Below are 18132 nucleotides of genomic sequence, written 5' to 3'. Positions count from 1 at the left end.
CAAAATATAAAATATAATCATTTAATCATATATACTTACATATTTTTGTATCTTTAACTCTTTGGTTTAACAAATCCTGTTTTTTTACAATTTTCCTTTACGCTTTACTCGCATGATAAATAACAGGTCTGGAATCCCCTTAAGGTATTATAAAAAAGTTAAATGTCTACTTTAATTATCTTCTGTCAACAATGCCAGTTTATGTGTGACGTTATCCTGGATTGGAGCGCGCGATACGGATACCTAAAGAAAGAAAATCCGTGACGTGCGTAACCCACATCCTTTCCCCGTGAAATGTTCGTGTTCCTGTGATATCCGTGTGCAATCCGTGTTTTCTAAATAATTGCGGTGGCTTATTTACTAATTCTTCGCTGACATATAGTCTGGTGCTAACTTCCTCGAGTGAATCTGGTGCTGTGGAAATAATGCTCTACCCTGGCTGCGCACCCACCTACGAGACACGTTAGCTAGGTAAGTGAAAGACATGGTGCATAGTTCTCTGAACGCCAAAGTGCTTCACTTGGACAGCTGGTACGCTGATTCTCGCTTGACCGATAGTAATTTACATTATTTTCTTTACGCCTTTGTTCGCCGTGACGTGGAAGCTGTCATAAAAGTGCTTCTATCATGATTTGGGTTATATAATCCGCGGGGATTTACAATTCTACGTAGGAAATTGATTCCGGGTGACTTTTCCTTCTTTCACTTTGCCCTGCCTCATATTACTGTTTTTCAGCGTAGTGTTTGATTTTTACCAGAAAAAATTCCTCGATGGTTTTATTCGTAATAATAATTATCAGGTTGGGCATACGTGGTTGTGATTTTTGTTAGGTTTAGTTTATATTCAATTGTTTGATTAGCTGTTTGTAAATATTCTTTTTATGGGCTTGATAGGCTTGGTCTCTTGACCCACATTATGATTTTCTGATTACCAAGCTGCTTTTATGAAGAAATTTGATAGTTATTTATATTGTTTTCTTTTTATGGATTGTGTTTGCAGTATTCAATGCTGTCACATAAAATTCTTCATCTTTCCATATTGCTTTGTGCAAGTCACTTGAACTCTTTAGAGTTATCGATAATTATAATTTGTATGCCTTACAACGGTGATTAGGAATTTAACAAATATTTTCTTAAATCAATTTTGCATATTTTAACTATGCTTATTCACGAATTTGGCATTTTTTGTTTTATACAGGTTTTACATACAATTCATAGGATTAGTGGAATTATAGCAGTACTAGTATGAACGTGAGTAACTTTTATATTTAATATTTATTGTGATTGCAGTGCAGAAAAGTGTTTTGTCAAATGTTATTCTAGAATCCATTTCGTGCGAGACCATCCAGATCAAGAGTAGATCCTGCTGTGGTTGGTTTTGAAACCCAAAGCCAAACCGTATATGGTACTGTGCCAACCTTAAATCAACCAGCAATCCCAACAAATAATGTTTACCAACATCAAGCTCCTGTAACAAACCAACTGCAACAATCCTCGGATCCTTGGGTTTGGGGTTCGGAGAATGTAAATAATGGCAATGACTCCTGGAATTGGAGCGTTGACCAATCGACTGATTCTCAGCCCCAGCAACAACAGCAATTTGTTCCTACTTATACGAATAATGGGCAGCCTGCAACAAATCCAGTTCCAAACAATTATTACAAGAATTTAAATGGCAATAATAGAGCAGGCATCCTTAATCAATATCCCTCGTCTGGAAAAAATACACCAGGAAGTGCTAGTAGAGAATCCACTCCAAATCATTCTGATTCGTACAGTCATTATACAAACTATAGTTTTAATCAGCATTATCCCACGCCGCCCCGACCTAATTCAGCTAAATCAAGTACAGGACATTCAGATCATTCGCAATGGTCAACAGAACAGCAACCTCAGAGTATACCTTACGTGCAACCCACGTCGGCTATGCTCAATCAAAAAAATCAGACACCTCCACTACCCCCACCAGTAAACAGCTACAACTGGAACAACGTTGATCAGCAGACAATTTCGTCAACTCACACTTGGCAAAATCACACGAATGCTCCTACATCTTCTGGTGGCTATTTCGAATCCAATGTCCCAACAGAAGGGCAGCATGTGGAGAACATGGGAAACAATTGGCACCAACAAATGGTACAACATATTGCAGAACAACATCCCCAAGTTCCAGTTACTGTCCCTGCCCCGTCAGGAAAGGAAACAGGAAGCAATGATCGCTCTGCCAATTGGTCGAGTCAACACCAAGAACGCGAGACATCTAATTCTTGGTCAAGTCAGGGTAACGTTTCTTCTAATCAGTGGCCTAATCAAAATTCGGAAAGCAACGTGCCACCTCAGTGGCAGCCAACTATTTTGAATCAGTCCGAACAACCTGGTAGTATAAATTTAACTCAGCAATGGCAACAACCCAATGTGCAACATGATGTACAACCTAATCAATGGATTCAGCACAAACCGGAAACTAGTAACATACCGGAAGATATACCACCGCAGGAAATCACTTCCAACAAATTACCATCAAATGATTGGCAACAAGTTCAACCTCCTTCATCACATTTTCATTCTTCCAGCGGTTCTACTGCTTCAGGATCTACCTTGAACTTAGCCAATAATGCAGATCGACAGGATGAGCAAAATAAGATTGCTACTTTCATTGGAAGTTCAACATCTTTAAATGATATTCCTGCCCAAACTCAGATAAATCCCATGCTGATACCTGAGCAGAAAGATTGGGCTGTTCCTGATACCAATCTGACTTCTGATAATTCAGAAAAAATTCCAGCCCAGAACAAGACAGAGACGAATTGGAATTCAGATGGAGAATGGAACACGATACCTGTCAGTGAATTGTCTAGTGGTTTCAACGAACTCAGTCTTGTAAATAAGCCTGACAAGAATCTTGAAAATCAAAATTCCCAGATGGAGACGTGCCCACCTCATTCTGGTGATTGGACTTCTCATTCTACTTCTAGTTTTTGTCCATCGAACACTAACAATGACACTGCAACTCCTGATAACATAGGTAGCTCAGAAGTTTCTAACCCTGTCGAAAGTCAACCTATAGCTCAGGAGCACTCACTAAATCAGACATATCAAACTGGAAATTCGAAAACGACTGAAAATGTATCTCAAGCTGGATATGATCAATGGTACAACAGAAACACGCCTGCTGCTCAACCGGAAGGTGGATGGTATGCCAATGATCGTGCAAGACCACAGAAACAATGGTCGCCAGAACAGAATGTGGAGAACTATGAAAATATTCAGCAGTCTTCTGAATTCGTCAACCTGGAAGTAGTAGCGCCGGTGTTACAGGAACGCGATATATATGGTTCACGAGATTCCATCAATAGAGAGACCCTGGATAACGATCCCAAGCTAGTTTCAAGTCCTTCTAAGGAAACAGCGACTTCTAGAGATTTCCGACAGGAGGCAAATAACGTGGAAGTTCCTGCCTTACAACAACCTCAACCGCCTCTTCAGGTTGAACAGGTAGATATTAAGGATACATTTAATAAATTAATAATAATATTTGCTAAACTGTTAATACTTTATTCTTTGCTTCTCCAGGCGCCTGATAACTACGAGTTTGCATCGAACGACAGGAATACTTTCTTGGAGACTGGCGAACTGACAGATTCTCATCAGGAACACGAACCAACTCCACCAAGTCAGGATGATGAGAACGATGAAGTTCCCAACGACATTCCTTTCCTTCGAGAAGTTCCTGGCCAGTCAAGTTCCACTGATCCTAGAAGAAATGATCCTACAGGTCAGGAACAGTACGTTCAGACACCACGAACAAGTGATCCTAGAAGAAACGATCCTTCAGGACAAGAGCAAAGTGTTTTAGGAAGAAATATCCCTGAGAGAACAGAACGACGAGATGTTCCTTCCGGTCAGGAAAGGAATATTCCTTTATTGTCTCGTGGTGATTCTGACACACTGGAACGTAGAAACGATCCTTCGGGTAGAGAACGATCTTTGCCACCTCAGCAATCCAGGAACGATCCCTCCGGTGAGGAACGCATTCCTTCGCAGTCGCAGACCATACCGGAACCTGCTGAAACTCGTGAAGTACCTGGAAGAGGAAATGAAACGGAAGATCCTGTTCAACAAACTCATAGTGGAATCAGACAGATACCTGGTGGAGCGTCTCCAAATGAGTCTGTGCAAATTCCCGACGACAGAAGCGATGCCAGGGTTGTAACTGGATCTCAGGAGGTTGCCACATCAGTTCGTAAGTGTCTTATTAATAACATTTAAATCAATTAATAGACATTTATTTAATTTCACTGGTTATAAACATTTAAGCTATGGCAGCGATGCAAGACCCACCAAATGAATCTAGAAATAAACGCGAGGAGGCTGTAGGAGCATCCGTGGCTGAAAATTCGGGAGTGCCTGGACCACCGAATCGCAGAGATTCGTACGAGGACGGCGATGACGAGGGTTCGGGTAACAGTCGCGATGAAAGTCGAGATAGAAGACGAGATGGCAGCCCTAGTGGAAGACGCTACGATTATGACAGGAAGGGTAGATTGTGAGTATTTAGATATATACACTTTTTCTTTTATTTATTTTCATACAATATAATATAAATTATTTAACTAGTTACGACCGTGATCGAGAGTACGAAGAAGATTACTTCTATGATCGTCGACGTGGACCTGATTACGAGAGAGCTTATAATTCTCGCGAGGATCTAGATCGTCGTGATCCCTCTTACCGGGACGATGATCGTCGTCATCCCAGTCGGGATGATCTGGACCGACGTGGACGTGAAGATGTAGACAGAAGAGTCAGAGGCAAGGACGATCCTGATGACAGCAGAAGAAGACTCGACGATCGCAGAAGAGACAGAGTGGATGATCCAAGGCGCAGAGACAGAGATCCACGGAATTTCGATCCACGATTCCCTAGGGATAGAGATTATCCTGATCGGGATAGGAGGAGAGATGACAGAAGACGAAGATACGACGAATACGAAACTAGAGAACCTTTCAGAAGAGAGTACTATGATGATCCTTATGGAAGAGGGTAAGATTGCTCTTATATTAAAGACTTAATTTTTCTATTTTATTTTCCTTTATTAAATAATATTTTTCTAGGTCAAGGCCATCCAGTCGATCCTCATACAATGACAGAGATCGGGATTATTATTTACGAGCTAGAGATCCCTACTACGCTTACAATGGTTTGTAGTTAGCGTTTATTTATTTATAATTTTATTATGCTATTGTCTTTTACTTTTTTCTTTTGTACAGGTTATGGCGGTTACGACTACGGTACCAATTACAACAACAATTATTATGCCTACTTTGACAACCTACGAAGAACCAATCCTGTTGCTTATGCCGAATGGTACAACAAATATTATGCAAATCAACATCAACAGTCACAAGCTGCCAGAAATGTTGGCAGTTACACAGAGGACAGAGCCAGTGTGCACTCGGGACGCAGTTCTTGCGATGACAGGTAGAATCCTCATTATTTAATCTTCATTGTTTATGGTCAATTTTAAATTGCGCAGGATCGGGATCTAAGAATTGTAAAATACTAGAACGAAAATTTCAAAATCGTAAATAGCGTCTTTCTAAATTGAACGGTCTTTTCACTAACTATTATGTCACTTTCTTAAATGATGCATATTTTTATTAACCAAAAAACCCCATTCAGCGGCGAATCAGTTACATTTATTTGTAATTACATGTTAGATTCTTTGCAAACCCAACTATTTACTTCAACTCCCCCAACAAGGCGTTGTACGTCTCTTATTTCGGGTATCCCGGATGGACGAGGAGCCCTCTGCGAAGACGAAATCTATTTAGTCGCAATTCGACTAGGTGAGATCGGGTATAGTCGAGTATCTAGAGTTCCTCTTCTTGTAAGCCAGATGTACGAAGCCAGTTGCGATAATGCTAGAGCCCTGAAACTTAAACTTAAATTACACGTGCTTATGCAGTCTTGCCCGACTTCTAATGAATCGTATAATCTAAACGCAGTTACACTCCGCAAAAAAAACTTTTTTCCATCACAGCACAAAGCAAAATAAGCTTGGACTGCGAACATTGCTTGTACACGTGTATATTTTTTTTATGTATAAACACGTAGATGCGTTCAGTAATTATATAATAATTGAAATCATGCTTTAAAAATATTTTTGTTTTAGAATCACCGGAGATAAACGTACTTTGGACCTTCTTGAGGACTCTCTGAACGACGCACCACGAAAGTTCTTCACGGCTCACGTGCTAGGTAGAATAATTTATAAAATTTATATATTTATTATTTTTAATTCGTAATACCGTTCCCCGCACTTTGATTTTGTTAATCAGGTTCTTTCACTATCGGCTCACTCTTACACGTGTACGCGAATAATCCAACTGATGGAGAAAAAGCCAAGGTGGACATTTTCCGTGTGGACAGTCTGACGCTGCATGATCCTGTTGCACGAGAATTACGTGCCTATCCTGGACCACTAATTAAGCAAGTGTAATTAGCTGTCTACTGATCTAAGCATGCGTATATAAATATCTATTTAATTAAAACCAATTGCATGCATATCTTGATACCATGAAATTATGCTGAATCCTTTGTGTACGCATACTTCGTAGTGCTTCATGAGAGAGCAGGCAAAGGCATGTATCATTTAGATTAGACTTTTTGATTAATGGAATATTTTTATATAGGGGCGTGACGCATAAGAAAACGATCATTGAATACTGTGAGAATAAAATTAAGAAAGCCGATGTTAACGAAGATATGGATGATTCTGCATCGTACATCTTACTCTACGAGCTAATGATCATGTTGATTCAGCAGAACGGAGTATGTATCTTGATTACGTATGATTATAATTAGTCCAGTGATTCCTGCGATGGTTAAAAGTTTTTATTTTTCAATACAGAACGTTGTCGGGGTGGACATTGCTGCTTTGTTATTGAGAAACAAGGATGCGTATCCTTATGACGCAAACAAGCAACACGTACCGGTAAGAAGAGAATCTGTTATGTCACAACGTTCCGGAAGTTTAGTCGGAGAAGGATCCGTTCACGAAGGGTCAACGTCCCATGAAAAGGAGGACGCAAACAAACCGAAGAAGCCATTGACGGTTGAGCAAATGACCAATGAATTCAGGGACACCCTACTTTATGGTCTTGTACAGGAGGCTCTAGGTATTTTATTTTCAAGCAAAACCAGTTTTGAGATTTTTGAAAGGTACCTTTTACTGCATATTTTATTTTTTTTATATTTTCAGAATATGCTATGGATCAGGGATTGTGGGGACACGCACTGTTCCTGGCCAGCAAATTGGATAAACGAACTCATGCATCGGTTATGACGCGTTTTGCAAATAGTTTGCCAGCTCATGATCCCCTTCAGACTTTATACCAACTTCACTCCGGGCGCGTACCAGCTAGTGTCACGGTAATGTATAAAGTGTAGACTCTTTTTGAGTAATTATAATAAATGACGGTTTCTTGTTCAGTGCGTAGCAGATCCAAAATGGGACGATTGGAGGCCTCATCTAGCTATGATAATCTCAAACACGTCAGCCAATCCTGAGATAAACCGCAGATCTATAACGACCCTGGGCGATACGCTTGCTGCTAGAGGAAACATTCACGGCGCTCATTTCTGCTATATCCTGGCGCAGATCGATTTTGGTCCTTATGGCGCCAGTGCCGGGAAGCTGGTGCTAATTGGTTCTAATCACAACAAACCCTATTCCGAATTCGTAACCTTGGAAGCAGTGATGCTTACTGAGATCTATGAGTATGCACGGAATCTGAGCGAACCTGGTTTCACTCTGGCCGATCTCCAAACCTTCAAGTTCGACTTGGCTGTTAAGATGGTGGACTATGGTCTGATCGAGAAGGCTTTACTTTACATAGAACAAATAGCGGTGAACATCACGAATGAACCAGCTAAATACAAAAGATCCTTCATCGAGCAGGTTTATACAATTGGAGACAGAATCAAATATCACGATCCTGTTTGCAAAGATTCTCTCGAGGATGCCGCGAATCTGGCATGGCTGAACAATCTTTCTGAAATCGTTGGAAAATGTCAGGTAATTGTGCTATGATGAATGTAATTAAAATTTATCAAAACGTCTTAAAACTCTAAATAATATTCAATACTGCAAATTATTACAGACTGGTGAGATAATTCAGGACGATTTACACGATCCTAGAACAGTCACGGATATGCACCAAACACTACAGACTCAGAAGCATCACGAGATCCAACAACAACAACATAAGTGGAGTGTAGCGCAACCAGATTATTCCGATGGACCAACTTCTCTGATGGAAGGTTCAACAATGGATCCCCAATCAGAATGGCAACCAATGTCTCTACCAACAAACATACAAGATCCTTATAACCCAAGTTCACAATATGTGGATAATAGTATGGATCCCAGTCAATATCAGCAGAACCAACATCAGCAGGATTACTGGAATCAGCAAACATATAGTCAGCAGGATTACTCAAGCCAGGATTACACACAAGCTGATTGGCAGACACAACAGGCTCAAGCACAGTATCCATCGGAACAGACAGATGCTGATAATCAGCAACAGGATAAATGGAATTATGAGGTGAGTCAAAGATATTATTAAAATAATCATATTATAAAAAATATTTCATTATTATTATTGATATAGTCCCTTGTCAAAATTAATATTACTATGAATAGACATGAATTAAACTTCACTACCTAATCTTTATAATGTTCTCTGATCGCATTGATTATGCTGAAAGTACCTTGCGTGTTTGATCGTTGAGAGGTATTAAAGAAAAAATTTAAAAATGTTAAAAGATGTATCATGCCTACACTTTGGATTACATAGAAATTAACAACTTTCGCATCTTTTCTTACGCTCGCTTGCCCGCTCGTTCGTGCGGACAGTCGGAAAAGGAAGAAAAATCAGCTACACCGGAAGTAAGTAATCCCACGCTTGCATTGCGTAATAGTGGAATGAGATTGGGAGCCAGCGATAATTTGCTGCGTCGACGAAAAACGATAATTAAACCAGAGCCAAGTAATGCCGATCGTACAGCAGTCGTGGTCTATAATAATGATAATAACGTTAATAACGAGAAGCCATTGTTGCAAGACACATACTGTGCTTATAAAGACACTAAGGTTAAATCAGATAAATGTCAGCAATCGCTGAAATATCCAAAAGTGACAATGAGCTACCCAAAGATTTTTAATCCCAAGAAAGTTCATCCGGAGAATCCTCCTAGAGTAAAGAGAATCGATCCAAGAGTGGTTAGACCACCATTGTCAAAACCACCAGTGTTTTTGAAATGTAAACCCAAAAAAAATGAGTTATTACATGAGACGACTGATGAGGATTCAGAGCATGAAACTGAAAATGAGTCAATTAGCAAAGGGCCAACCGATTTAGATATTCAGTTTGGTTCTTTTAGGATGGAGTCATTAAATATGTCTTGTTTGCCATCGGACAATCAGGATAATTCATCTTTGTCCACTACTAATAATCGATGCAAAACTTTGAAAGAATATTGTAATTTTGATGAAAATAATGCACTCAGAATTGCACCTCATATACATCGCAGGGATATAATTTGTGACACGGTGGATGCTTGGTGCGATGTCAATGATGGACACACTATGGGAAGATTAAATAAACCGCTTATTTTTGGTGGAACTTTTCCCATAGATATCCCATTGATTAGTGGAAGTATTAAAAATAGTCCTACGAGTAAGGGAAATGCACTTGCTGGAAAAAATATTTCAAAAACCTTTGATATCGATGCACCAGTTGGTGACAATTGAATCACTTGCACTCACAATAGATACAGATAATAAAATGCGATTGCACTGATGATTATAGGAACTTTAAGTAACAATAACATTAATATCGAGGGGCAGATATTATCTCTTGCTATTTGTGTCGTTAACAGTCTTACTGTAATATAAAAATTGTTGAATGTTTTTAAGTGTCCAAAAAAGAACAACTAGTTTAAATGACCTGTATAGTAGAATTGAAACGTGAACACACACCATGATTTATTAAACAAAAAAAAATACCATTTGTATTTCTTTGTACTCAATTCTTTCTTGTATTCTGTTTCACATGTTACAATTATAGCTATCTATAAGAATTAAGACTATTGTTATAAGATTCGAAATGTCTAATAAAAAATATGGCACACTGTAGTGTCTCTATATGTTCATAAATGATATAAAGGGTGTGTTGAAGATTTTTTTTTTGTAAATAATCTTTCAGAACATATTCATCTGTTAGGACTAACCTGAAGTCAAATAGAAACAATATAGTAATAGAACAACCGCATATGCTAAGTGTTAAGACAAACTGGAAGCTTGCAGAGTTTCTCGTTGTTTACTGTAATAGTACTATAACTCAGTGAAATGATTCTAAAGTTGTGCAGAAACACTTGAATAAGTAATTAGTAGAGAATTCAGTAAATTCTCTGTAAATTTCATTTGCACTGGGTCTCTCTCTCTCTCTCTCTCTCTCAAAATATATGTGATATATGCATATATATGTTCATATTTCTCTGCGAAGTAACTCTATTACAGTAAGCGACGAGAAGCTTTGCCGGAACAAGTTTGCGATAATGAATTGTATATTTTATTACAGCCTCAGCCAACGATATCAATGGCACCCTCGTCCTCGAAGCAGTACGATCCTCTGGAGGAGCTGGATTCCCTGGATACACCCAGAGCAGGATCAAAAGCAACAGCTGAAGAGAAAAAGGTCATCGAGAAGCAGTCAGACAAAAAAGCAGCTGGTGGAAGCGGATCCTGGTTCGGTGGATTGTTCAGCAAATTGGCACCAAAGCCTAAAAATCAAATGATCTTACCGGACGACAGTAACCCTACGGTAAGTCCCATCCGTGTGTGAACAAGAACGTCCTCGTTGATCCACCCAAGGAATCACGGTAGATGGTTTTATGTTTTATGTCGCGAAGGGCTCTCGAGGTTACTTGTGGTAGTTACCTCGGCTATATAAGACGGAAGAGAAAAGGCCAGTATAATGGGGCATTCAGATATTTAACAATCGATCCCACTAACGAACTTGTTAATTAGAAAAGTAGTTGATCCCTAACAAATTCTAAAAGCGCGACAATGAGTTCTTGACTGAAGAGACGTTAAGCTAACGAAGAGAATAAGCTAAAAAAATAGATTAACTACCTCAGATTAATTATAATTTTTCTTTTCTGTTTCCATCACAATAGATTGTTTGGGATCCCGTCGCTAAGAAATGGACGAACAAGGATGAGGATGGTGAAGGTACTTCCGGTCCTCTGGCTCCACCTCCAAAAGCCACTGACATCGGGTTCAGAGCATCAGCGGCTGAATCTAATGCTCCCACAATTCCAAACCCGTCAGCGTCATCGAGTGCAATTCCAGATGACCTGTCAGTGGTTAACAGCTCGAAATTACTGACTGGCAGTAACATGTACAAAATGCCAAAGGGAAGGAGTTTGCGTGCCAATTATATAGACGTGATGAATCCTAGTGGAACAAAGGGTACTGCACCGCCATCAAACGTACCAACACCTGTAACATCACCTCTGGTGCCAATGGCCGCGTCGTCGCCACAATTATTTGTCCCTGCCCCAGGTAATCATTGGACTGAGACAGTATTAAAAAATACTCCCCTAAATTCTTCTCTGATCCTTTTCTTTTATTACAGTCAACGACCCAAACGCTCCTGTAGACTTTTTAACACCCACGCCAGCAGCAGCTGTTACTGAAAATGCATCCCAGGGGGTAAGTGAGGCACACAAACATTTTCTGTTACGTAATTATATTTAATTATCTCTTCATCACATTACGTTATACGTGAAATTCTCTTCTACACTTCTATTCTCATGGCATACACTGCATTTAACAGTACAGTTTCACGTGTATACGTTTTCAATTATCTTACTCGACACACCATTTGTTATTTTATCGTTGGTGCCCGCCCCTCTTTATCCACCGGCACAAAGCGCTCTGGCTGCAGTATGCTGTTATGCAGTTTTCATGTAACTCGAACGTCTCTCAATGGAACTGTAATGTTAAAGCATTCGTTATTTATATTACTTAAAAATATCTTATAACCCTCTTAGCCATGACACAATGCTAATACGTATGCTCGTTTACTTCTTCATTAGTTTTATGTATTTATTTCCATTCTGTTAACACCAGGTCCAAATCTTCTCAGGATTCGTTTCTCTGTTATCCCTTTACTCCAGTACCTAGAAGCTAGCGTCTTTCTTGGTTTTATTCCTAAGCATGGGTTTTTAATACTTCAAGTAAATCCAATTTTTACAATTAACGAAGCCCGTACCATAGAAAGAGGAGAGAGAGGTTAAAGCCTAAATTACTATTAAAGATAAAAAGCGATACTCGAAAGTGAATCCGAGTACTTCATTTTATTCTTCTTCGCTGTTACTGTGGCACAAAGAATAATAATTATTGTATCTAATAATCTTATCCCCCTGTAATTACATACACGAGTTTACATTTAATTCGTGTTTCGTTTCATGTTCCTCTTTTTGCAAGCAGTCGGGGACGCAGAATGACCTAGTCAAATAACAATTCTTGACAATAGTAAGGAGATCTTCTTCTTTATTCATACAGTCTACTTTTATTTTTGGTTTGCCTATTTATTGGATTTCGCACATGGATATGCACCTTTTTTCCCTGCGCATGTTCACACAGTGTCTGGTCGTTAAATATTCGCCTATGTTTATGCGTATAGTCATAGTTATCTTTTTTTTTTAATTGAATGTCTTAGAAAATAATTTTTTTTTTACTTTCCTACAGCTTGCACCATAGCACGCAAAATCCGTTCCCATGTCCATGTCGTTTAGACGTATTCCCATGTAAAAGTACACTATTGATCTTTATCGATCATCGTTGCTTAAGAAACTAAAAAAATTTTTTTTTTTATTTTCCCTCAACCTGCCTCCCTCTTACCTCGTTTGTCATCCAGGAGCTTTTTCTCCTGTCGCCATAGCACGATAGTCCCTCCAAAAAAAAAAAGTTTCCATTAAAGGAGACAATCCTCACCACCAGATAAGAATTTGAGGAGTGACAATTTAAATGAAAAATAAAACAGCATGCTTGACACTTGGCTTACTTTACCTCTACGACAATACGTCAATCTGTATCAGCATGAAAATCGCTTAATGTCCACATTAATGTATAATTTGAATATGCTCTCCCACCATTACACGAAGAGCGCGAAAAAGTGTGCGCTCGCGATACCGACATCTGGAAGCCAAAAACTTATTCAAACTGCATGGAAAAAAATGCCTCTGCACGTTATCGTTAGTTCAATAGGGTTCAGTCGGTATTGCGCGTCCCACTTTTCTTCTAACACATTTATTTGAAGAGTTAACGACGATTATCAGTCTGTGAGACGACATTGTTATTTTGTACATGGGGACTTAGCTCTCTCGATGGAGCTCGACCAGCTCACTATCGCGAGAAGTGCAGAGCTACACAATGAGGGATCCGCGCCTCCTCCAGCGGGAAAAGGTAATTCACAATTATCCTGTATCACGAAGTTTTAATTGACTTGTCAGTCAGAGTGACGAGTCGCGTGACGTAATACCGGATACACTATCGATTATCGTCCCGGAAGCTATCCACGGTAAGACGCGTGAAAAACCTCTTCGCATAATGGCAGATCGTACGTTCATTTTTATCGTTACTCTCGTCCGACTAATATCCATATACATTTATTTATTAAAATCTTCTAACGAAGAGCTAATCCACACGCTGTGATTAACGATCATTGAAATTTCACTGATATCATTTGGAAGTCATCGCTTCTATACACTGTGTAAGATACTTGTGTGGTTTTCGTCGGTTTTCATTTCAAAATTAATTTTTTTTAATAATCTCTACTCTGGGACAGCTTGGTGAAGGAGGCCGCTGGTTATCTTGGCTTGTTAGAATTTTTGTTTTCTTTTTTTTTTGTCTATTGCCATATTGCTTTCACGGTTATACAATTTATGCGCAGAGTTTAATTATCGATCAGGTCTGTTTTTAATTGTATGTAATTTTTCCTTGTACTTTTGGAATTCTTGTAATTATATCTTTCTTTTATTTATATATTCGTAGGGACCAATGATGTTCAATCCGACAGACATGAAGGATCGTTCGATGAAGAACACACCGAGAAGCAGATACCCTCCACGATAAGATTGTTAGAGGCTGCCGCTGCTGCTGCCGCTCATGGAAATGCAAATACAGTTTTCGAAGAGGCCATTTTCTCGCTGTACGTTTAACGTATATGGAATAGTCAGAGTTCTTAGTAATCGATAACGAGGCAAATTTCATAAAGAGTCATTTGTCCTCTTGGCGAGAGATATGTGTGGGAATTTTTTTTTAAATTAACATCCTGAGATCAGTCTGTTCTCAGTTGTACGTATGTTATCTGCATTGTTATACAGTTTGAAAGTTATAAGCTTAATTACGCTAATTAATTTTCAATAATCCTTTCGTCTATGGACGCATGTAGGGAATTCATGAGGCAACGGGTCAGAGTGAGAAGTCCTTTTTTTTTTACATGGTCAATCTATTAGAATAACACGTTTCACCTATGAAACTGTCGATGAATGATTCGTTAATTGAGGAAGTTAAAGAGAGAGAGAGAGAGAGAGAGAGAGAGAGAGAGAGAGAGAGAGAGAGAGAGAGAGAGAGAAAGTAGGCAAATATCGTTGAAACTAAGATTAAATCTTTATTAGGGATTTAAAAGTGTCATGACGTTTCTTTGTTTCTATGTAAACTTTTCCATAATTACACAATAGTCATATAAAATAATAACATGTGTTCCGATATGTTATCATGTTATCAGAAGAATGGAATCGCTCTTAGATGAGTATAGGTTAAAGGAGATGGTGCTGGTCTAAGATACGTCTACTCAGAATGATAACGTTCAATTAACTTTTTTTTATTGGAAAACAAAAATTATCTGTCAGTACAGTTTTCAGTTAGGACACGTGGATTCTCAATTGGTGAATTTGTCACAATAAGAAGAATCCTGTGCGCTAAAGATTATGATAGTTTTCCAACGATATTAGCGATTACACGGTTGTTCATAAAACTTGAAAGTCATCGAGGTTCCACTGCGGAATGATTTTCAGGCAATCGCCTGGAATGCGATTAGGATGATGAATTATTTAATTAAATGAATTTCTTCTGCGCGTGGTTCCGTTTTTGCTTACTATGCACGACCAGTGCTGCGTTAGGTCGCCGCGAATGACGACGCGATGATGATTAATGATTTAGAAAAATTCTTTAGAACGTCAATCATCAGTGTTTTTCCGCTAGCGATGCAAAGTCTGATTTTATAAGCCGACAAGTGTGTCGTAGAGTCGCCTAATGAAAATGGGAATGTCAGTAAAGGAGTATACATATATGTTAGAGAAAATAATGGGAAACTGAATTTCTCTTAGATTAATATTGGATTGCTATCGATCGGAATGATTTAATTATTTAAGAATGTCTGTCCGTTGATACGTCACTGACCAACTGCCAGTTCGTGCTACTGCGAAAAGTTTGTAAAAAGATCAAAAGAAAGAAAATTTTCGTACAGATTCGTTAGTTTTAAGGATTTGAAGAATGTTTTTCAACATTTTTCTTTTCCTTTTGGTCCTCGTTAGTCACGTGGGTACTGATATCCTCTTTCCTTTGGATCTTTTATCATTCTTTTTTAAGCTAGGAAAGACAGGACAAAGTTTAAAGGTCGCTTAACACTTTCTAACGTTACTGGCCAAAGCTTATTATTATAGGCATGAGGTTAATAAAAAGTTATTAATCGTTACAGTTACATAAATTATACTTATCGTTCAGGTCGATGATACTTGGTTTTTTCTTTCTCGAAACTATGCGTGTAATGTGTCACTCGAATTTATTGATTTTACCACGATCTATCAAGCATACGTGTATTCAGTGGTCAATGATCAAGAGATTCTTTTGTTTGCCGTGAAAGTGTTGCAATTATTGATCAGTAATTCGTATTTTAATGACATCATTAAATTATTGTACATAAATAGACGTTCGGTCTGTACGAATTTAGATATCCGTTTAAATCATGATGTTAGTCTTACTAAAATGAAAGCATAAAAAAAAAGAAGATAAATACCAGAGACAGATCCGTTATTCTTCACTGTAATCTGTCTGCGGCACGTTACTGCTAATTTGTCATTATTCCACAAATAGAGGAATTATCGTTGAAATAGACTAAATTATATTTCTGTATCCAATTTTATACACGCGACCCTCTGATAGAATTCTCCTGACACACGTATAACTATGATTAATATCCTTGTCCTCGGAATTTCTCTTGTATTATTTTATAAACTGTTGAATCTGCACCGTGTCCCAGTTAATTATTAAAATCAATATGCCTTTTGTACTCGTATCTCGTTTAGCGTCTGCCTGTTATTTATTGAAAAGAAAAACCGTGTTTCTTTAATAAATCAAGTCTCGTCTAATTTATATGAAACAAAAAGGAACGATACTATTTGTGGAAAATGCCAATGAAATTAATAAGCCAATGTTAAAACATACTGGACATAACAAATTGTTTAAAAGGTGTCTCGACTTTAGCCAGGAGCATTGAAAGTGTGTTAAAATCCCTAAAACAAAGAAAAATAACAAACTCTCGTAATGGCGACTGAACAACTTCGTAGGATTTTCTTGGTCCATAGGGGCAATCTGAAGGAATGAATATTTGGGATATAAAGAAAAGACAAAGGAAGCAGAAAGGGTACGGCAAACCTAGTGTTCTATTTTCTTTAGTCAAACATAATGAAGTCTGGTAGATTTTTGTATCCTTTCATCTACCGTGTTCTATTGGCGAATGGCGAAATTGAATTTTATCTAAGGCTTCCCATTCGACATTGTAATCAATTCGATTAGGGATGATATGCAAGGGATGAATGGATGGTGAGGTAACGTTAAATCGTCCTGAAGAAGTTAGCGTTAATGTTGAACGGAAAAGTATTAATTGAGCTGTACGTTATTGTATGTATAGGGTGGTTTACGTGTAAGCGATGCAATTTGGCTTGAGGTGTAACATATTATTACGACATACGCAATTTACAATTCAGAGTTGATGTACGTTTATGGGAAACATGGATAACGATAACGTGTATTATATATTATTATTATTATTATTATTATTATTATATTAATTAATGTCACTTATTGATATATAATAATAAAGTATATTATAAATTGGACTTGGGACATTCTTTAGTATTGTTATTTAATTTGATTGAAGATTATTGGCAAAAACTAATTGACTGATCTGACACTACCCGGTATTGTTAAGGGTGCATTTTAAGAATAGGCGTAGAAGGTTAGTATTGTTGTACAAATAAAATCGCTCTTACCTGGATTCCCTTTTTTTGGTTCTATATTGACACGTCGATTCCAGTGGAAAATGATAATTGTGACAGCTGAGTAAAATGGAAGGTTGAATAGGAGGATTAAGAAATCGGTTTCTGTGCTATTGTTAATTTGTGATTGTTGAATAATTCGTTTATTCGTTTATTTACAATCGCCTATATCTAAGTAAAGAAAGGATAAATATCTTTTGGTTGAAATAAAAAAAAATTGATTGAAGATAAATTCGAGGGAACCGTTGGGGGGGGGAGGTTGTGGCAGTTGGGTTTTTGAGTGTGTAGTAATAAAAAAAAAAGTGTCACAATGCCTGTGTATAGTATTGGCTTTGGTTAATTGGGTTTGAGAGTATTTTGACTCTTGGGTATTTTCGAATCACTGATGATTTTTGACTTTTCGCATATTTTGCATATGTATATATATATTTTTGGATTATCGCGTTGCTTAGCCGTCAAAATAAATGTTGATTCGCGATATATGACGGTTTTGGAAAAAGTCTCTGAAATCATTGTCAAATCGAATTGTTATTGCGAGATGTGTGATTGAAAAAAAAAAAGAAATTATTGAAAAGAGTTTTTATGTACAGAATGTTTTGTTTTTCTTTGACAGTGGATGAGGATCGAGTGTGGTAGAAATAAAATTATTTGTGCTTTTCACCCAGCATAATCTGCGCATTCTAACGAAGAATAATAATTCGTGGTAATTTTTTC

General features: G+C 38.0%; 1 protein-coding gene across 11 annotated transcripts; it reads left to right on the top strand.

The window, feature by feature from the left end:
• Window positions 1–199: 199 nt before the first annotated feature.
• Window positions 200–14695, top strand: LOC107265717 (protein transport protein Sec16A). 11 transcript variants are annotated; one of them, XM_015735472.2, is made up of 21 exons: window positions 202–471; window positions 1199–1251; window positions 1324–3495; window positions 3574–4243; window positions 4318–4546; window positions 4618–5043; window positions 5115–5200; window positions 5271–5481; window positions 6176–6261; window positions 6342–6492; window positions 6696–6834; window positions 6914–7181; window positions 7265–7434; window positions 7496–8080; window positions 8166–8612; window positions 8924–8956; window positions 10650–10892; window positions 11248–11635; window positions 11709–11785; window positions 13457–13543; window positions 14132–14695. In XM_015735472.2, the coding sequence occupies exons 2-21, from the start codon at window positions 1246–1248 to the stop codon at window positions 14210–14212; spliced, it is 6555 nt and encodes a 2184-aa protein (XP_015590958.1). In that variant the 5' UTR covers window positions 202–471; window positions 1199–1245; the 3' UTR covers window positions 14213–14695. The 11 variants fall into 11 exon arrangements, with proteins under 11 accessions (XP_015591007.1, XP_015590999.1, XP_015590958.1 ...); XM_015735453.2 differs by having other exon boundaries at window positions 6342–6498; XM_015735496.2 differs by lacking the exon at window positions 13457–13543 and adding an exon at window positions 12566–12610 and having other exon boundaries at window positions 6342–6498.
• Window positions 14696–18132: the final 3437 nt, after the last annotated feature.

Source organism: Cephus cinctus, unplaced genomic scaffold (genome assembly GCF_000341935.2).
Source record: "Cephus cinctus unplaced genomic scaffold, Ccin1 Ccin1_scaffold0020, whole genome shotgun sequence".
Lineage (NCBI taxonomy): Eukaryota > Metazoa > Arthropoda > Insecta > Hymenoptera > Cephidae > Cephus > Cephus cinctus.
Note: the sequence above shows the minus strand (reverse complement) of the source record. Positions and strands in the feature narration are given on the sequence as shown.

Bases quoted from the DNA above. Each gene is read 5' to 3' on its own strand.
- LOC107265717 (XM_015735453.2), top strand. The intron at 5,044-5,114 runs GTAAGATTGCTC...ATATTTTTCTAG, and splicing joins GATGATCCTTATGGAAGAGG to GTCAAGGCCATCCAGTCGAT. The intron at 11,636-11,708 runs GTAATCATTGGA...CTTTTATTACAG, and splicing joins ATTATTTGTCCCTGCCCCAG to TCAACGACCCAAACGCTCCT.